At 47.0% G+C, this 22,118-nt stretch overlaps 1 protein-coding gene across 7 annotated transcripts in view; it reads right to left on the bottom strand.

Annotated features, from left to right (window-relative positions):
- The window catches only part of LOC140428279 (engulfment and cell motility protein 2), a 292,926-nt gene that overhangs the window by 23,349 nt on the left and 247,459 nt on the right, over nt 1-22,118 (bottom strand). For 5 of the 7 annotated variants that reach the window (XM_072514575.1, XM_072514578.1, XM_072514577.1 and 2 more), the window contains 2 exons: nt 8,362-8,525; nt 3,918-4,030 (listed from right to left, as the gene is read on the bottom strand). In XM_072514575.1, the coding sequence (XP_072370676.1) occupies nt 3,918-4,030; nt 8,362-8,525 (277 nt within the window). Of the gene's footprint in view, nt 1-3,917; nt 4,031-8,361; nt 8,526-14,025; nt 14,209-16,213; nt 16,317-22,118 lie in introns of those variants that run through there. The other 2 variants (XM_072514581.1, XM_072514580.1) reach the window with 2 other exon arrangements.

Here is a 22,118-nt window from a genome sequence, read left to right as displayed (position 1 = left end):
GAGGCTTTATTAAGCGTGTCTGTTCCCCAGCAGCCCGATAGTAAACTGGCCTGCGGGGGAAGACACCGGCTTCTTATACTTCGCCTTCAGGGCGGAGCTTGAGGTCAACGGCCAACCAGGACCCGGGATCTGTCAGCCAATGACATTAGGGCTTCCAGTCCCACATGACCCCCAATACATACTACCACAACCTCCTTAGGAAGGTTCATGATATTCCTATTGGCATAGATTCCCCAGAGGCTCCTTTATCTGTTCCTTTTAGTAAACCCCATCAGTCTGGTTGGCTCCGGTAAATCTGAAGCACCAGTGGTAAAACTGTCCAATTCACAATCTCTGCTCTAACCCTATCTTCAGCTTTTTGTCCTGTTTAACTTTTATTACACGCACACACCTTGTAAATGTGCCAACTCTGCTCTCTCCTCTACTACAGCTCTACTTTGTTTGCAATTCTACTTTTTGTCTGGCCAATGGCTTCCATCTTAACTTTCTCCCTGTTGGTACTGCTTCTGGGTTCAAGGGTTGCCAGGTCACATAGACCAGTATTTCTCATTGTCCAAAAAAATTGCAACTGATGTAAATTCTTTGAAGTCCTTTCCAAACATTCTTCAAAACAATTACAGATTCCACAGTCTTTTGAAATTACAAATTTTCCTTACGGTACTGTATCCAGGCCGAAGGACCTCACAATACTGAACACTTAGCAGGTAGTAACACAGCTATCAATCAGTAACTGTACCGTGCAGAATGAGCCAATAATTATATGGTCAATACACTGATAACAGTTGAGAACTGAGCATTGTCCTAATGCGATCCACCCAATGTCTCAACTGATAAATTTACGGCCCAATAAATATGGGTCAGGCCAGAAAGCTCCCAGCTATAATTGTTGGGATGTGCTAAGTTTTCTGATCTCACCTTGGTCAGCAATGAGGTTTGCAATTGATCGCAGGGTCGCAAGACTACAGATTCTGGGCAGTAAGTGGTTGGATGAAAGGGGGACATAGGAATTAATGTGCCAGCGGAATCAGCTGAAGCTCCCTCCAGTGATCCCCATTGGACAGTGTACACATGTGAAGATTTCACAAGGACAGGCTCAGGCTCAGCAGTGATGCTTCCTTTAGTGGAATAGGCCTTTGCTACTCATTGCCTCAGCTCAATGGAGAACATACAAAATAGGAGTTGTAAGCCATTCGGCCCCTTGAGTCTGTTCTGCCATTTGATAAGATCATGGCTGATCTGTTTGTGTTTCAAGTTCTACATTTCTACCTACCTCCCAATAATATTTGATTCACTTGCCTAACAAGAATCTATCTACCTCTGCCTTAAAAATATTCAGTGACCCCCCTGCTTCCAACACCTTCTGAAGCTGAGAGTTCCAAAGTTGCACAACCCTCTGAGGAAAGTGTATTCCTTCTTTAAAAAATAAATTTAGAGTACCCAATTTGTTTTTTTCCAATTAAGGGGCAATTTAGCATGGCCAATCCACGTACCCTGCACATCTTTGGGTTGAGAGGGTGAAACTCACGCAAACACGGGGAGAATGTGCAAACTCCACACGGTCAGTGATCCAGAGCTGGGATCGAACCTGGGACCTTGGCGTCGTGAGACAGCAGTGCTAACCACTGCACCACCGTGCTGCCCCGAAAAAAGTGTTTTCCTTACCTCTGTTCTAAAAAAGTGATTTTAAAACTGTGCCCCTAGTTCTGGACTCACCCACAAAAGGAAACATAATTTCCGTATTCACCTTGTCAAGACCGTTCAGGGTCTTATAAACTTAAATCAAGTCACGTTTCACTCTTCTAAACTCCAGTGGAGATTAGCCCGGTCTGTCCAACCTGTCCTCATCAGGCAACCCGCTCATTCCAGGACTCAGTCTAGTTAAACTCCTCTGAACTGCCTCCCAACACATTTACATCCTTCCTGAAATAAGGAGACCAAAACTGCATACGGTATTTGAGAAGTTGTCTCACCGATGCCCTGTATAACTGAAGCACAACGTCCTTATTTTCATGCGTCTGGAAACTTCCAAGCAAAGGAAATGAAAGCAGGCACCAAGCGGGGTACAGTTAAGGTAGGGGACTGAAGACACAAATGAGGCAGCATTTGAGGAGGAGGCTGTTCACACGGAGGCTATTTGACCAATTGTGCCTGCACCGGCCCTCAGAATGAGCAACTCCCTTAGTGCCATTCTCGCGCCTTCTCCCGTAACCCTGCAATTCATCCTTTTCAGATAACTGTCTAATTTCCTTTCAACATGCTTTGGCTGAACCCGCCTCCAGCACACTCTCAGGCATTCCAGACCTTAACAACCACCCGTGAAGTTCCGTGAGATAAAGCATTTCCTCATCTCACTTTTGCTTCTTTGCCAATTACTTTCAATCTGTTCCCTCTCGATCCTTTAACGGTGTGGGGTGGGGTGGAGAGGCAGAGAAAGAGGCAAAGTTGGGGGGAGCGAGGCAGAAGGGGGGGGGGGGGGTGAGAGAGAGGGGGGAGCGAGAGAGAGGGGGAGCGAGAGAGAGGGGGAGCGAGAGAGAGGGGGGAGTGAGAGAGAGGGGGGGAGTGAGAGAGAGGGGAGGAGTGAGAGAGAGGGGAGGAGTGAGAGAGAGGGGAGGAGTGAGAGAGAGGGGGGAGCAAGAGTGAGATGAGAGGGGGGGGCGGGAGTGAGATGAGAGGGGGGGGGGAGTGAGAGAGGGGAGGAGTGAGAGAGAGGGGAGGAGTGAGAGAGAGGGAGGAGCGTGAGAGAGGGGGGAGCGAGAGAGAGGGGGGAGCGAGAGAGAGGGGGAGCGAGAGAGAGGGGAGGAGTGAGAGAGAGGGGAGGAGTGAGAGAGAGGGGAGGAGTGAGAGAGAGGGGGGAGCAAAAGTGAGATGAGGGGGGGGGGGGGAGTGAGATGAGGGGGGGGGGAGTGAGATGAGGGGGGGGGGAGTGAGATGAGGGGGGGGGGAGTGAGATGAGAGGGGGGGGGAGTGAGATGAGAGGGGGGGGGAGTGAGATGAGAGGGGGGGGGGAGTGAGATGAGAGGGGGGGGGAGTGAGATGAGAGGGGGGGGGAGTGAGATGAGAGGGGGGGGGGAGTGAGATGAGAGGGGGGGGAGTAAGATGAGAGGGGGGGGGAGTGAGATGAGAGGGGGGGGAGTGAGATGAGAGGGGGGGGGAGTGAGATGAGAGGGGGGGAGTGAGATGAGAGGGGGGGGAGTGAGATGAGAGGGGGGGGGGAGTGAGATGAGAGGGGGGGGGAGTGAGATGAGGGGGGGGGGGAGTGAGATGAAAGGGGGGGGGAGTGAGATGAGGGGGGGGGGGGAGTGAGATGAGAGGGGGGGGAGTGAGATGAGAGGGGGGGGGGGAGTAAGATGAGAGGGGGGGGGGAGTGAGATGAGAGGGGGGGGGAGTGAGATGAGAGGGTGGGGGAGTGAGATGAGAGGGGGGGGGGAGTGAGATGAGAGGGGGGGGGGAGTGAGATGAGAGGGGGGGGGAGTGAGATGAGAGGGGGGGGGAGTGAGATGAGAGGGGGGGGGGGAGTGAGATGAGAGGGGGGGGGAGTGAGATGAGAGGGGGGGGGGAGTGAGATGAGAGGGGGGGGGGGGAGTGAGATGAGAGGGGGGGGGGGAGTGAGATGAGAGGGGGGGGGGAGTGAGATGAGAGGGGGGGGGGGGAGTGAGATGAGAGGGGGGGAGTGAGAGAGGGGAGGAGTGAGAGAGAGGGGGCAGCAGAGACAGAGAGACGGGTGAGAGAGACAGGTGGAGGCAGAAACAGAGTTGGGGGAATGTTCCTCACTGTGCAAAGCCAAGTGGATGGAATATTCTCTCACTGAGCGTTGGCAGGTGGGGGAGGTTAGGGTTAGGGCTCCAAAGCCAACAAATAGCAACAACCATATGCAAACCTTTGGTTTAAGCACACAGTAGAAACAAGCAATCTAGTACCTTGCCGCCTGCGGTTGCTGATTTTACGGAAGCTGGTTCCCTCACACAGCCGGTTCAGACGTTGCTGTTTGATGAGCTCCATCACCTCGGGCTGAATCTTCTCGCGCAGTTCACTGGGAACAGAAAGTTTCAGGTCAGCACACAGGAAACAACTAGCAACACATGTTCAGTGAAACATCCAGGAGGGAGCAAAGTCTTGCTCCGTTGTATATTGAAAAAGTATTTTCACCAAGGGCCATAATACTTCTACAAATTATCACCTGCTGGAGGTACCTGATTGATTGGAGGATATTGGCAGTGAAGGAACCCAATTATGACAATATTTGAGGAGCACCCTCCATGAATTCCAATGAAAGCAATGAAGGTTGTGACTCACAATTGGTCAGAGAGTTGTTGCATTTGGGGAGATCAAACAAGGAAAAGGATTACAGAATAAATGGGAGGATAGTGATGGACCTTGGAGGGAATGTCCACAGACCCTGAAGGTAGCAGGACCGGTTGACAAAGTGGTTAAGAAGGCACATGGAATCCTTTCATTTATTAGCCGAGGAATAAAATAAAGTATGGAGGATACGCTGGAATTATATAAAACATTAGTTAGGTCACAACTTGAGTACTGTGTGCCGTTCTGGCCATCTCATGAAAGAAAGGATGTCATTCTATTCGAGAGCGTACAAAGGAGATTGATGAGGATGTTGCCAGGGCTGGAAAATTGCAGCAATGAGGAAAGATTGGACTGGCTGGCGTTGTTCTCCCTGGAATAGAGGAGGCTGAGGGGAGATTTGATTGAGATGTACAAAATTTTAAGGGGCCTAGATAGAGTGGATGGGAAGGGCCTGTTTACTGGCAGAGAGGTCAGTGACGAGGGGGCATAGATTTAAAGTGGTCGGTAGAAGGAAGATGAAAGGGTGGTAGAGGCAAAAGCACTCAATTTATTTAAAAGGTGTCTGGAAGTGTGTCTGAAGTGCCATAACCTTCACTGCTATGGACCAAATGCTGGAAAATAGGATTAGGCTGGGTGACCTATTTTTATTATCTAGTGCAGACACGATGGGCCAAGTGGCTCTTTCTGTGTCATAAACTTTCTATGTTTCGAAAGTCTGCCGATAGTACAAAGATAGGTATGAAAGCAAGTTCTGAGTTGGATACAAAGGGCGCGATCTAATGGAAACCTTTCTAAGTGTAATTTGTGGGTGGTTTTGCTGGGAGTTTCTCCCCTGTTCTGTCGGAAAGTTCCCAACTACGATCTAACCACACTTCACTTTTTTGGGCCCTGGGGTATTTCTCACTGGGCTAGCACACACTTAGAATTATTTCCATCACTGGAGAGCTGAACTCACCGGCTGGACCGGCTCCTCTGAGATCAGGGTCGCCATTTTGAAAGGGTGCCTCGATTTGTGCGTTTTACAGCCCCATCCATGGGCAACGTCACCCCCCACACATGGGCATTATCCCACACTCCCCCCAAGAGAGGACACTCCACTACGGGGTCAGCGAGTGCCCCTTTTCAAGTCTTCCCATGCCTCCTTTTGGACCCTCCCCTTTCCAGGACCCTCGGGCCTTAACCCTCTGCAACCTTGTAGAAGCCCCTTCATACCTGCTCTGCAACCCCATCCATCATAACCCACCTCCACCTTCCATTCATGAGATTGCCCCCCCCCCCCTCCCCCGCCCCCTCCTCAGACCCTGACCCATAGCAGGAGTCGGCCATCTGGCCCCTCGAGCCTGCTCCACCATTCAATGAGATCATGGCTGATCTTTTGTGGACTCAGCTCCACTTTCCGGCCCGAACACCATAACCCTTAATCCCTTTATTCTTCAAAAAACTATCTATCTTTATCTTAAAAACATTTAATGAAGGAGCCTCTACTGCTTCACTGGGCAAGGAATTCCATAGATTCACAACCCTTTGGGTGAAGAAGTTCCTCCTAAACTCAGTCCTAAATCTACTTCCCCTTAATTTGAGGCTATGCCCCCTAGTTCTGCTTTCACCCGCCAGTGGAAACAACCTGCCCGCATCTATCCTATCTATTCCCTTCATAATTTTATATGTTTCTATAAGAACCCCCCTCATCCTTCTAAATTCCAACGAGTATAGTCCCAGTCTACTCAACCTCTCCTCGTAATCCAACCCCTTCAGCTCTGGGATTAACCTAGTGAATCTCCTCTGCACACCCTCCAGCGCCAGTACGTCCTTTCTCAAGTAAGGAGACCAAAACTGAACACAATACTCCAGGTGTGGCCTCACTAACACCTTATACAATTGCAGCAGAACCTCCCTAGTCTTAAACTCCATCCCTCTAGTAATGAAGGACAAAATTCCATTTGCCTTCTTAATCACCTGTTGCACCTGAAAACTAACTTTTTGCGACTCATGCACTAGCACACCCAGGTCTCTCTGCACAGCAGCATGTTTTAATATTTTATCATTTAAATAATAATCCCTTTTGCTGTTATTCCTACCAAAATGGATAACCTCACATTTGTCAACATTGTATTCCATCTGCCAGACCCTAGCCCATTCACTTAGCCTATCCAAATCCCTCTGCAGACTTCCAGTATCCTCTGCACTTTTTGCTTTACCACTTATCTTAGTGTCGTCTGCAAACTTGGACACATTGCCCTTGGTCCCCAACTCCAAATCATCTATGTAAATTGTGAACAATTGTGGGCCCAACACTGATCCCTGAGGGACACCACTAGCTACTGCTTGCCAACCAGAGAAACACCCATTAATCCCCACTCTTTGCTTTCTATTAATTAACCAATCCCCTATCCATGCTACTACTTTCCCCTTAATGCCATGCATCTTTATCTTATGCAGCAACCTTTTGTGTGGCACCTTGTCAAAGGCTTTCTGGAAATCCAGATATACCACATCCATTGGCTCCCCGTTATCTACCGCACTGTTAATGTCCTCAAAAAATTCCACTATATTAGTTAGGCACGACCTGCCCTTTATGAATCCATGCTGCGTCTGCCCAATGGGACAATTTCCATCCAGATGCCTCGCTATTTGTTCCTTGATGATAGATTCCAGCATCTTCCCTACTACCGAAGTGAAGCTCACTGGCCTATAATTACCCGCTTTCTGCCTACCTCCTTTTTTTAAACAGTGGTGTCACATTTGCTAATTTCCAATCCGCCGGGACCACCCCAGAGTCTAGTGAATTTTGGTAAATTATCACTAGTGCATTTGCAATTTCCCTAGCCATCTCTTTTAGCACTCTGGGATGCATTCCATCAGGTCCAGGAGACTTGTCTACCTTTAGCCCCATTAGCTTGCCCATCACTACCTCCTTGGTGATAACAATCCTCTCAAGGTCCTCACCTGTCATAGCCTCATTTCCATCAGTCGCTGCCATGTTATTTGTGTCTTCCACTGTGAAGACCGACCCAAAAAACCTGTTCAGTTCCTCAGCCATTTCCTCATCTCCCAGTATTAAATCTCCCTTCTCATCCTCTAAAGGACCAATATTTACCTTAGCCACTCTTTTTTGTTTTATGTATTTGTAGAAACTTTTACTATCTGTTTTTATATTCTGAGCAAGTTTACTCTCATAATCTTATGAGGGAAGGTTGAATAGTTGGGCCTGCACTCATTACAGCTTAAAAGGAGAGGTGATATTATTGAAACGTAAAGGATTAAGGGGGTTTGACAGGGTAGCTGCTGAAAGGAGCTGAAATGTAGAACCAGGAGGTACTGTTTGAAAATGAGACTGAGAAGAAATTCTTCCTCATCTCAGAGGGTTGCTCATGTTTGGAATTCTCTTCCTCAGTGAGCAGTGGAGGCTGATGATTGAATGTATTCAAGGTCGCGGTAGATTTTTGATCAACAAGGGAGTTAAGGGTTGTAGGAGACAGGCAGGAAAATAGAGTTAAGGACACAGTTAGATTAGTCATGATCTTACTGAATGGAGGAGGAGGCTTGAGGGGCCGAATGGTCTATTCCTGCTCCTTGGGCTGTCCTCAGAGAGATGCTCCGAAACAAATATCAGCTGCTGCTGGAGGACTGTCAGCTGGTGACAGTGAAACCTGCTGATCTTCCTGTGCAAGGATCTGTCACGGCCTAGTGCTGCAGACTGGCACATCCTAAGGTCCTGGAATACGTGCTGAGGGGTGCCCTAAAGCTCAGGCAAGCTGCCTCAAAGGCTCCAAAGGCAAATGACACTGTCTAAGGCCCACCCTGACCTGTAGCCTGTGCTTTGTAGTTTGTGTGGTGAAGTTTAGGAGTGGACTTGAATCATAATCTTTCAACTCACGAGGCAAGAGGGTTAATCAAATGAACCAAATTGATGGCCGAGTACCTCAGTGTCCAAAAAGCCTGTCCTTCACTTGAGTGAAACAAGGGAATGCAATGATTAAAAAAACAAGATAACCCCCTCTACCATTTACTTAAACTACACCGTGTTGTGGGTGAAGACAGAATAACCGAATAACATACACAATCGGCGGTGACTGGAAGTCATCCTGGCTCATTCTCTCAGACTGCCGCAGTCTCAGGATCTCCGAGTAACTCAGGCAACGGACTTTACTCTTGAACTGATCAAGAGAGTTTGGCTTCGTGCTCAGGGACCTGGTTATCTGCTCACGCACCACCTGCATGACCTGCAACAAGAGAGGGGGGGGGGGAAAGAGATGAAATCCAGTTACTCACAGGTGAAGGAAAAAGGCCCAATCTGATGACTTTCATTGCTCGCACAGTGTGCGTTTCGTGGACAACCAATAGTCGCAAGCAGAAGAGAGAATCTGTCTTCAGTCACTGGCAGCTGCTTCCATTCATCAATTGCTTAACATTTACAGCACAGAAACAGGCCATTCGGACCAACCAGTCTGCATCGATGTTTATGCTTCACACTCCTCCCACATCACCTCACCCTTTTAGCATATCCTTCTGTTTCTTAATCTCTCATGTGTGTCTCTAGCTTCTCCAGAAATGCATTTATGTTATTTGCCTCAACCACTCCGTGTGGTACAAAGTTCTGTATTCTGAGCATTACCTAGATAAACAAGGTAATCCTGAATTCCCGACCGGATTTACTAGCATTTTATATTTCAGCCTCCTAGTTTTGGTCCCAGCATATCTTCATTACATTTAACCCATCAAACCACTTTTCTAATGATAAAGACCTTGGCCAGATCACCCCTCAGCCTTCTCTTTCCGAGAAAAAAAAGGGTCCAACCTGTTCACTCTTTCTGGATGTGCATAACTTCTCAGGTCTGAGATCACCCTTCTAAAGCTTTTTAAAAAACCTTTTCTTGCACCTCTACATCCATTCTGTAATATAAAGACCAGGGCTGGGATTCTCCGACCCCACACCGGGTCGGAGAATCGCTGGGGGGGGGGGGGGGGGGGGGGGGGGCGCAAGAATCGCGCCACGCAGCCCCAACGCCGGCTCGTCGATTCTCCAATGCCAATTTCTGGGCGCCCGCGGCACCGCCGCCACACCGGTCGGGAGCCGTTGAAAGCTCCCCCCGGCGATTCTCCAGGCCTCCACAGGCCAAGTGCCCGCCAAGTTCCGCCGGTGTGGGTTACGCATGGTCCCACCCGGCGGGACCTCGGAGTTCTGTCTGCGGGGGCAGTCCTGATTTTGAGGGGGGGGGGGGGGAAAGAGGGATACAACCCCGGGGGGGGCCTCCATGGTGTCCTGGCCTGCGCTCGGGGCCTACCAATCGGCGGGCGGAGGGGCTAGTTCCGTGGGGGGGCCTATGTTCCTCCGCACTGGGCCCCTGTAGGGCTCCGCCATATTGCCCAGGGGCCGGCGCGGAGACGGGAACCCATGCGGATGCACAAATTCACGCCGGCCGTGGCGTGCATGCGCTAATTTGCGCCGGCGGTGGTGCGCCAGCTTTCAGGCGCCGGAGTGGGGGACACCACTCCGGCGCCATACTAGCCCCTAGTAAGGGGTGGATAGCTGCCAGTTGAGGCCCGTTAACGCCGGAGTGACCCGCACCACTTTTCACGCCGGCCTCAGAACTTGACCGCAGGATTGGAGAATCCCGGCGCTGGATTGTGCACAGTACTTTAAATGGTACAGAATTTCTTCGTCCAGTTGAGTATGAGTGCTGGATATCTAGTACTCACTAGAAGCAAGTTCAAAGTGCAGGTCAGATGACAAAATATAGCTCCTCAGGGATACATGGGTTTCCTCACCAACAGTGACATCAACAGAACAATCTGAAGATACACAGAATCAAGCCCCCTCCAATTCAAATTGCATACCGACTTTCACATAGCAGCGGACGGTGGTTAGCACTGTTACCTCACAGTGCCAGGGACCCAGGTTAATTTGCGACCCCGGGTGACTGTGTGGAGTTTGCACATTCTCCCCGTGTCTGCGTGGGTTTCCTCCAGGTGCTCCGGTTTCCTCCCACAGTCCAAAGATGTGCAGGTTAGGTGGGTTGGCCATGATAAATTGCCCCTTAGGGTGGGGTTGCAGCAACAGGGTGGGGGATTGGGCCCAGGTAGGGTGGCCAAAGGGTCGGTGCAGACTTGATGGGCCAAGTGGCCTCCTTCTGTAGGGATTCTATGATGTATCATTCTTGTTGAGGCAAAATCCTGGAACTCCCTCTCCGATAGCACAGGGAGAGTATATTCACCACAGACTGGAGCAGCTGGAGAAGGCAGTCCACCACCGTAATGAGTAAACATCAGAAGCATATGTGATGCTTATGTAATAGATACCAGATCACGTGACTGAGGAGAAGACATCTGAAAGGAGAAGAAGCTCCAACCCCTTATAGAGGTCTAAATGTGTAAATAATTGCTATAAATAAAGCGCAACAGTTTTTAGAAACTGGACTAGAGCAGCATACTTTGGGAGAATAGACAACTCTCGTCGAGACTAAGTCACATAATGAAACATGGTGGCAGCAAGTGAAAGACCCAGCAGACCGTAAAAAAGATACAGGGCTGGCAAGAAAAGAGATCATCGAAGGAATGACAAAGACTCACCAAGACATATGGAACCCACAGTGCAACAACCACCTACTGTGAAAGAAACTGGAGATGGTCAATAAAGACTGACCTAGCTAGCAACACCCACAGCCAGAGAATCAACTTTAAAAAATAGGTCTCAACAAAAGCAAGAAATTGGATATTATAGAATCATAATAATGTTACAGCACTGAAAGAAGTCATTCAGCCCATCGTAACTGCATCAGCCAAAAACCTAAAAGTAAAAAACATCCATTCTAATCCTGTCCCCTCTATTCCTTCTACCAATCACCTTAAATCTACGCCCCCTGGTAATTGACTACAGCATCTATTGTCTACTCTATCTAGGCCCCTCATAATTTTGTACACCACAATTAGGTGACCCCTTAGCCTCCTCTGTTTGAAGGAAAACAACCCTAGCCTCTCTAATCCTTCCCCATAGCTGCACTTTTCAAGCTCTGGCAACATTCTTGTAAATGTCCAGGTACCCTCTCCAGAGCAATTATGTCCTTCCTGTAATGTACTGACCAGGACTGTACACAAAATTCCAGCTGTGGCCGAACCAGCATTTTATACAGTTGCAGCATTATATCCCTGTTTTATATTCTATACCTCATCCAATAATGGAAAGCATTCCATATGCTTTCTTAACCAACTTATCCACCTGTCCTGTCACCTTCAAGGCCTGTGGACGTGCGCTCCAAGGTTTCTCACTTCATCAACCCCTCCCAACATCCTTCCGTTTACTGGATATTCATCTGCTTTTTTTGCCCTCTCCAAATGCATTACCTCATACTTCTCCAGATTGTATTCCATTTGCCATTTTTCTGCCCAACCATCCAAACCATTGATATCATTCTGGAGACCACAGTTATCTTGTTCACGTTCAACTACACGGCCAATTTTTGTGTCATCTGCAGATTTCCAAATCAGGCCTCCCACATTTAAGCCCAAGTCATTGATATGTATAGCAAGCAGCCATGGCCCCAACATTGAGTCATCTGGAACAACATTGGAAATCACTTTCCATTTACAAAACATCCATCGACCATTACCCTTTATTTCCCATCACTGAGCCAATTTTGGATCCAACTCACCAAATTTCCCTGTATCCTTTTCTGACCATCTGCCATGTAGAACCTTTTCAAACACATTACTACAATCCATGTAAACAACATCCACTGCAATATCTTCATCAATCCTCCTAGTTACTTCCTCAAAAGATTTGATTAAATTTAAAAAAAAATTTAAAGTGCCCAATTCTTTTTTTTCCCCAATTAAGGGGCAATTTAACATGGCCAATACACCTACCCTGCGCATCTTTGGGTTGTGGGGGGTGAGACCCACTCAGACACGGGGAGAACGTACAAACTCCACACGGTCAGTGACCCGGGCCAGGATCGAACCTGGGTCCTCTGTGCCGTGAGGCAGCAGTGCTAACCACTGCGCCGCCCAAATTTGATTAAATTAGTAAGACATGACCTTCCCCTAACTAAAGCATGCTGACTATCCATGATTAATCCATTCCTTTCTAAGCTTATCCCGGCTCTCAGAATTGATTCTAACAATTTGCCCACCACCAAAGTCCGACTGACCGGCCTATAATTTTCTGACGTATCCCTTGCAGCTTTTTAAACTAATGGTACAACTTTCGCAGACGTCCAATCCTCTGGTACCTCGCCTGTATCTAGTGAGGATTAGAAAATGATCCTCTAAGCAACTGCTATTTCCTCCCTGGCTTCCTTCAACAGCCTAGGATACAATCCGTCTGGCCCCTGGACCTTCAAGGATACCAGTCCCTCCAGTACTTTCTCTCTCACTATGCTTATTATAGCAAATATTTTACACTCGTCCAATTTAACTCGAATGTCTGCATCATCCCTCTCGTTGATGAAGACAGAGGCAGAGTAGTCATTGAGAACCATGCCCACATCTTCTACTTTAACTTACAAGTTATCATGTTCATTTCTGATGGCACCAATTTTTTCCTTAGATAATCCCTTGCTCTAAATATACTGGTAAAACATCTTTGGGTTTTCTTCGATTTTACCTGCCAAAAATTTCCCCTGCCCTCTCTTTGCTTTCCTAATTTCCTTCTTTACTTCACCCTGTACTTTCTATGCTCCTCTCAGCTTTCTACAGTATTATCTTTTTATCTGACTGTCATACGCTTTCTTTTTCTGCTTTACTTTACCCTGTTTCTTGATAAGCAGGGGGCTCTGGACTTGGCAGAACCACCCTTTTTCTTTGTGGGGACATGTCTACACTGTGCCCGTAGAAGTCTGCTTTTGAATCCCACCAATTTTCCTTCTGGTATCCAGTCCACTTGCCAGATCACTTCTCAGCTTCATAAATTTGTCTTCCCTCAATATAGAGCTTTTACCCCTATTTTATCTTTGTCATTTTCCATAATGGTGCTAATTAAAACTGTATTATTGTCACTATCTCTAGAATAGTCATTCACTGCTACTTCACCCACTTGCCCAGTTTCCTCTCATTGGACTGATTATGTGCTGGCTACTCTTCTCTGCCCTCCGATGACCAATCAGACATACTCGGTCCCAATATCCTTTTTCTTAATCACCAATTCACTTCCCAATCTCAGCTGCATTTCCAATATTCTGCCCACAATGCTAACTGCCTTCACAAGGGTCTTACACTTGCCAATAACCTCACTCTGCACATTCACACTCCCCAGTGCCCTCAGACTGCTTGTTTACACTCTTCAGTACTCACCCCTACCCCAAATCTGCCTGTTCACAACTACCAGTGCCTCCTCTTCCCCACAACCCCTATGAATGTCATGTCTGCCCAGCTGACCAATTTGCTCCCACTAACCCCTCTAGCTCCTAACCTATCCACCCTACCCTCACATTCCACCGGTCCCCCTTCAATCTGCATTGTTCCTTCTCTAGTCCATCTCACAATCTCTGTCCCTTCTGGCCCTAACCCTCCTCTGAAGGTCTGAGAGAATGGCAAGGTTAAAATGAGCAACTGCTGGGTACAAAACTAGAAAAATCCCCTCTTGCACAAACACACCTTCTTCCTCCCCATCGCACATCCCCAACACGTCGCGAGTTGAAGTAATTCAAATGTCCGTACTCTGACTAGACGATATTCAGCATTAGAAGCACAATCACAGCACTATTCCCCCAGTTTAGTAGCACTCACCAGGACGAATATCCAGTGTTGTTTACAGGGCACACAGTAAGGCTCCACACACTATTCATGCAATATATACTGCGCGAACACAACATCGGAGTGTGTTACAACTACATAGCAACTGCAACAAAGGAGAATGTGCCCGAGATCCGGTTTCATGGCGAGATTCTGGAAACCTGCCAGGGAAACTCGGTCTTTGAAGTGCTGTTGGCAGGGTTTGCTCCGTGTGTGGGTGTCTCTCAGCTGTTTTGCTCTGTCGCTAAGAGCGTTTTGTGCCGCAGTCAGTAAAGGGGGCAGGCTGTGTCACAGCAGGGCTCCCACTACTGAATCTTGGAAAATGCACAAACCAAGGTCAGGTGCAGGCGCTGCTGTTTGGGGGAGGTGGGGAGAGGGTTTGCCTGGTGCTGCATAATAACTGTTATACAGCATTAAATCTGGATGTTAAAAAACATCGCCCAATTACCTAGATAACCCCTCAAAGAATTCCAGTAGACTTCTAAGACATGACATCCAAGACTTCATTCTTTTTAAAAATAAATTTAGAATGCCCAATTCATTTTTTCCAATTAAGGGGCAATTTAGTGTGGCCAATCCACCTAGCCTGCACATCTTTGGGTTGTGGGGGTGAAACCCACGCAAACACAGGGAGAATGTGCAAACTCCACACGGACAGTGAACCAGATCCAGGATCGAACCTGGGACCTCGGCGCCATGAGACAGCAGTGCTGACCACCGTGCCGCCTTGCTGCCCCTAAGACTTCATTCTTACTGCTCTCTCCAAGATACAAAAACTATTCAAAACATTTAGGCACTTGTCCCCTTTACTGAATGTTAGGTTTTCTGCTTATTCTTTACTCCTTTGATCACCAATTCCTCTTAATCCCTTATAAATGCCAGAATGTATCCTAACTGGGAGTGGATACTGAATCCTTCCAGTTTCTTTGCATAATGCATATTTTTGCTAATTTCTGTTGATGGTATGTGGCAGTCTGACTCATTGGGACTGAAGTATTTTTACGCAGAATCTACCTTTGTGCAATCTATACAATTTACTGCTCACATAGAGACGCGCAGTTGCAATCCACAGTACGAGAGCCTTAAGTACCCAGATCTAGGATGAGAAATCTGGGTACAGGACCCGAGGAGGTGACTACAGTCCATGTGGTCTGTGCAAGAAAAAAAGTTTAAAACACCCATTCCTCTCGTATCCCTTGCGTATTCTGTTGTCAGCACCATCAATCTAGTGGGCAATTGATGCTAACAGTTTTATTTCTGGGCACAGCGCCTCCTGGCGTGAGGGACCCGGTTTGAGGATTTGGATCAGGAGAGCAGTGTTATTTTAAATTCATACCAGGAGCAATGGGAAGGGTGATTAAAAGAGCAGAATCACCCCATTTACACCAACACAGCTGTATCTTTTGTTTCCAAGGCAACTACAAAGAATGTGGTCCCTGACAAGCTTGGCACCGAGTTACAGAGAATACTTATGATAGTAATTACATCCATCCAAAGTAGCATCCATGCTGCAATATTGCTGGCACCTGGTGAAGACAGTACAAAGAGATCCTGGCAGAAAGAGAGGGTGTTGATAAAAGGGATTTGCAACAACATGCGCTGTCAAATATTGGCTCATGTATCAGCAGCGACTAGTCCTAAAAACCTCATTGCCAAAGGCCTGCCAGCAAGTGAGATAATAAAACAAATCTGGATTACAGGATTAGTGCACAAACATCACTGTGCCATGGGAAAATATTAGGGTAGAATTGCAAGTGACTTCTACTAAATTGAAAAGAAGTAAGGAGAGAAGAAACAAGAGAACGCGAGCATCCAAGAGGGAGAAAGTGAGAGAGACGGATGGTAAGAAAGGTGCGCGTGTCAGAGAGAGAAGAAGAAAGAATCTGACTATAGAGGGAAAGGAATGGTCCTCAAAATGAACACAAACAAATTACACAGACAAACTTTACCACTTAATTTCAAACCTATTCCTTTATAAGCCAATATAAATTGCTTGCTATTGAAAAAAGGGAGAGACATGGAGAAAGAAAATCGAGAAAAATGAGTTGCATGAGAGAGGTGGTGTGGGAGACAGAGAGAGAGAGAAAATGAGTGTGCTTTAAAATATTAGAAAAATGAAGACCATCTCAACGTGTAAAGAAATTCAATTCCTAGAACACCACAGGAAAGCCAAAATACTCACCAGCAAGACTGGTGTCCATTTCTGTCTGAAGAGTGAACAAACAGCCACTCAAGAACTGAGCATAAGCAGAGAAGGAATGATGCACTCCAATAGTGGGGTGTGGCAAAGAGCTCAATGAGCTGTGAAATCTCACTCCATCTCTGCCCCCATTAACACTTCCTGCACTGAACCTGCTGTCAAATGATCTTCCGTGTTCAGCTTCTGAGACGTGTCAGAACTCTGAAGTCTACAGCACACGGAGTTTTCACATGTCACAGAATCCAAGATCCGGTAATTTCTGACAATTTCAGATCATTCAGAAATATCACTTACAGGAGCATTTTAATGAATCTTTACTGGAGATTGTCAAAGCAATAAATCCCCACCAAGATATTTTTTCTTTATACAGTACTTTCACTCCACTGGTCCAAATTTCATTCCCCTCTCCTGACTCTGAGGTGTTCCTCTGAGGAGGTGCATTGGAATGCTGGACTTTTCAGAGAACTAAAATACAAGGAGGTAGAAGTTATGCTATAGTTACATGCAAATTCCTGGTTAGACCACACCTGGCATATTGAGAGCAGATCTGGGCACTACACTTTAGGAAGAATATATTGGCCTTGGAGGGAGTGCAGTGTACATTTAATAATAATTACTGTGAAAAGCCCCTAGTCGCCACATCCCAGTGCCTGTTCGGGTACACAGAGGGAGAATTCAGAATGTTCAAATTACCTAACAGCATGCCTTTCTGGACTTGTGGGAAGAAACAGGAGTACCCAGAGGAAACCCACACAGACACAGGGAGAACGTGCAGACTTCGCGCAGACACTAACCCAAGCTGGGAATCAAACCTGGGACCCTGGCTCTTTGAATTACCAGAATGGTACCTAGACTCAAAAGGTTAAGCTAAGAGGGCAGATTAAACAAACTAAATTGAGAAGGTTTGATTTGTTTGAAGTTTTAAAAAGATTAAGGGAAAACAGATACGTTTCTCTATATCTGCCCTATTTCCACTGGTTAGGGAAGGGGGTCTAAAAATTAGAGCAAGACTATTCGGGAGTAAGATGGAAAAATACTTCTGCACACAAAGGGTGGTAGAAAGTTAGAACTCACATCCACAAACAGCATTTAATGCTAGTTCAATTGTAAATTAAATCAGAGTCTGATAGATTTTTGTTATCCAAAGGTTTTATGGGATATGAGGCAGAGGTGGGTAAATGAAATGAAATTAGGTCACAGATCAGCCATGATGTCATTGAATAGCAGAACAGGCTTGAGGGGTTAAATGGATGCCTCCCATTTTTATGTTCCTATACATTATCCAAGTGATAAACAAATAGTGTTGGGTAGATATTACACAATAGGGATCAACCATAGCCACGGCAGAAACCAACAGATTGGGAATCAAGCCCAAGATGTTATGACATTTTAGCAAATAGTATAATTACTGAACAATTGGAGGAACCCGGGGCACACAAAGTGCAGTAGTTATGTATCGGATGAGCAAATTCTGTGGTTACATTCTAGAACTAAATTAAATAGATCTCATAATTGATGGACTGACACTAAAACAATGACCATTAAAACTGTTGAATTCATCAGGAATGGAAGGGAACCTGTTCAGCTTCGGCCACAAGTGGGCTGATTTAGCACAGTGAGCTAAATAGCTGGCTTGTAATGCAGAACAAGGCAGTAGCCCGGGTTCAATTCCCGTACCGGCCTCCCCGAATGTGACGACTAGGGGCTTTTCACAGTAACTTCATTGAGGCCTACTTGTGACAATAAGCGATTATTATTATTAAGTGACCCGTATCACACTATGCAGCTGGAAGGGCAGCATGGTGGCTCAGTGGTTAGCACTGCTGCCTCACAGCGCCAGGAACCCGGGTTCAATTCCGACCTGGGTGGAGTTGGTGCTTTCTCCCGTATCTGCGTGGATTTCCTCTTGGTGCTCAGGTTTCCTTCCACAATCCAAAGATGTGCAGGTTAGGTGGACTGGCCATGCTAAAACGCACCTTGGTGTCCAAATATGTACGGGCTAGTTGGGGTTATGGATATAGCGCGGGCAGTGGCTTAGGTAGGGTGCTCTTTCAGAGAGTCAGTGCAGATCCGATGGGCTGAATGGCCACCATCTGCACTGTAAGGATGGTTTTATGTTCTGCAAAGCAACTCAGCTGTACAAACAGTTGCTTAAAGGTGGCCTGCCGGAACCTTCTCAGGACAATTAACAAGGGGCAATAGAAGCAGCCTCGATACCGGTGCATACGTCCCCAAGTACAAAAAAGAATTTGTTTATTCACCGAGACCCTGACATGCATAGCATGGAGCTATGGAGTCAAATGACGATTTGAAGTCCAGGTTGCCTGCAGGGAAAGGGGTTTGAATGCAGCCACTTATCACCGGCAGCATTGGTATTGGATCACGATGCGTCATGGAGTAGCACTGATTTGAAACCACTGCTACCATTTTGCGGCTCTGCACTCCAGCTTATCCCAATCTCAACCTGACACAGCTGAATATGATGGTAAACGGGAGAAAGGTCCCCCATTCGCACTATTAAAACGACTCACAGGTTGGTTGTTAGATTCTGGGCGAGATTCTCTGGCCTCCCTGCGGGTGTTTCTCAGCAGCGGGAGGTGGCCTGCCTGTTGCCTGGCAGCATCATCTTTTGATCCCATCGCTGTCAATGGGATTTCCCACTGAATCCACCCCACGCCGCTGGGAGACCCGCAGCAGGGGTGTGCTGTCGCCGGGACCAAAGATCCCGTCGGCACAAACAGCCAGAAGATTTCTTCTCATGTCTTTAAGTGCGCTGGAATTGAGGGCATTTTGGAGAAAAAGAAAACGTTTTTTTCGTAACCACCAGACTTCTCAAAGGCCCGTTACAGCGAATGAAGCACTGCTGAAGTGTAGTCACTGTTATAATGTAGGAAATGCAGAGGTTTGCTCTCCTCGGCTGTTTCACATGCTCCGTCATTCTTCAAAAGCAGCACAGGGCAGATTAAATTCACAAAGGATTCCCATCATTTCTTGCAGCCACAATTCATCTTCCCATTAAGTTGTTCAGGCTGGCTTTAAGGAGCACTGGAGCCATTTAATGGAGCTCCCTGCTGATTTGTGCAGTCAATGAACAGCGTGGGAAGACCGTCTGCCGCTGGCCGATCTTCCGTTCCCGCCGCTAACAATGGGATTTCCTATTGAATCTAGCACCGGTGGACCGGAAAAGACCCCCTGGTGAGAATAGATGGAAAATCCCCAGGATTACATGCTCTAATGTGGTTAGGTGCATGGCTTACGATTCACACGTAGAAAGGTCACGGTTAGGCTCCTAGGGTAAGTTTGACTCTGTTCAATATTGTAAAATGAGTGATAGAGAGTCGGCTTTACATCTCTCCTGCATTTTATTTTCATTGGGATTGTGGAAAACAACAGATGTTGAAACACTGCTTTCATCACATCAGTGCCACACATTGGACAAATCCAATCAAAAACAGTGAATGACATTTCTGAATACTTGTTCACTCACTTGTAAAATTCCTGACTACTATCTGACTGATTTATTGACCTAAAATTAAAAACAAGACTGTTTAATGACATGGTTCAAATTTTGCCCATTAGTCAGCGTGCTGAAAATAGCTCCCAGCTGAGCCTTAGGAAGTATCAGAATATTGAGCGGTACATCAGAAAGCAGTGCTCCCAGCTCAGATCAACACGCTGTAATCTGAAGCAAGTAGGATAAAGGCTCAATTTCAACTCCGGAAGGAGTGGGGGGGGGACGGAGGATAAATAAATTATTAGCTCCCCGCCCCCTCCCCCAACATGCCGTAAGAGGAGAGGAGTGGTACCCAACAGATTAGACATTGACATCTGTGAGCAGAAAGGAAAGATTGTGATTTTGTGGGGAGGGGGTTCTGGTTGCTGACGGGGACTGTTTCCACTGGTAAATGAGGAATGGGAATCAGAAGAGTTGGTAAAGTTTGCAATTATTGTGGAGGTAGAAAACTCAAGTACAGCCATTGTTTTTAAAATTTAGAATACCCAATTAATTTTTTTTCCAAATAAGGAGCAATTTAGTGTGGCCAATCCACTTTCCCTGCACATCTTTGGGGGTAAGATCTACACAGACACGGGGAGAATGTGCAAACTCCACACGGACAGTGACCCAGAGCCGGGATTGAACCTGGGTCCTCAGCGTCATGAGGCAGCAGTGCTAACCACTGTGCCACCCCTCAAGTAAAGCCCTAAAAAGTAAAATTAAGTTATTAGGGTGCGAGGCTGTGCTGTTCTCTGGTTGCTCCACAACTAAAATTCACAATATACACGGTATATCACTTGGTCGTCTAAATGAGACTCAATTCCTCTAGGATGGAGAGCCTGTCCTTGTCCAACTTAAAATGCTGGGAGGATGTCGGGGTAGAAGTACATCGCACAAAATCCCTCCATCACACCATTCCCATTGGATTTAAAATATTCTTTCCAATTTCTCGGTGTCTTAGGGGTAAAGCAGGTTTGAAACTACAAGAGGTTCTATAAAAACAAGGGGCTGAAAATGTTCTGTTGAATTAAGTGAGAATGCATTGGTGCAGAAATGGAAGCAGGTGCCTGCATTTAGACACTGGAGCCCAGATTCTCCCGCGGGGGTGGGAAAATCAGATTTGCACATTTTTGCAGCTTCACGAATGGACACCCTGACCATGTCGACATTGCCCAGGACTGGTTTCTTCATGGAGGGTTTGGGTTTGCAGGCCAGTTTGAGAATCATGATGGGGTGCATAAGAAATGTAAGTACAGAGGAGGGATGGTCAGAAGACCTACCTCTGATGAGGATACAGCTATGCCAGCTCACAACATAATTTTAAGGCCTCCTCGATATCTCACTCCGTCATTCTCACCCACCTCCATGCCACCTCAGATCCCCAGAATCAGTTCCATGGTTCCTCAGATCATCCACGCCACCTCCATGGCTCCTCAGATCCTCTGCGCCACCTCCATGCCCCCTCAGATCCCCTGCACCACCTCTATGCCCCCTCAAATCAGCTGTGCCACCTCCAATGCTCCTCAGATCCCCTGCGCCACCTCCATGGCTCCTCAGATCCCCCACGCCACCACCAAGGATCCTCAGATCTTCCCAAACCACCTCCATGGCTCCTCCAATCCCCACACGCCACCTCTATGGCCCCTCAGATCCTCCATTGCCATTTATTCTCCATGACCACTCAACCTGTACTCACCATATACAGTCTTGAGGAGCAATGCAAAAACAATGGGAATCATTTTAAATGCAAGTGTAAAAAACGAAGATTGAGACGATATAATAAAACTCTCATTCAAAAATCTGTGATTGATGCTGCAAAGAAAAACTGTTTACCACAGAAGAAAAATTAATCCTTTAGGTGGCCATTGAGTTGTATAAGCAAACAACCATGTACTCTGAAACCGAATCAAAGGAAGAGTATGTTATTAAACCCTCATAAAACTGTTAATAATTCCCCTGAACAGGGTCATCAACAGATTGAGCGGAACACTGCAACCTTGGAACTCAGCCAGGCATTCATACTAGCCACAACTATGAAAACATTAGTTTCCTTTTTAAAAAAAATTTGAAGTACCCAATTATTTCTTTCCAATTAAGGGGCAATTTAGACGGCCAATCCACCTACCTTGCACATCTTTGGGTTGTGGGGGTGAAACCCACGCAGACACAGAGAGAATGTACAAACTCCACACAGACAGTGACCCGGGGCCGGGATCGAACCTGGGTCCTCAGCGCCGTAGGCAGCAGTGCTAACCACTGTGCCACCGTGCTGTGCCACCCCAAAAACATTAGTTTTCTAATCCAAAGCCTAAAACTGAAAGAGCAGATGGTATTTTCTCCATTTCAAAGCAAACTGGCCATCAATCAATGGAAGGAAGCAGGTGCTTTGAT

The sequence above is a fragment of the Scyliorhinus torazame genome, chromosome 8, assembly GCF_047496885.1.
Source record: "Scyliorhinus torazame isolate Kashiwa2021f chromosome 8, sScyTor2.1, whole genome shotgun sequence".
Taxonomy (NCBI): domain Eukaryota; kingdom Metazoa; phylum Chordata; class Chondrichthyes; order Carcharhiniformes; family Scyliorhinidae; genus Scyliorhinus; species Scyliorhinus torazame.
This window is presented reverse-complemented; position numbering and strand designations above follow the sequence as displayed.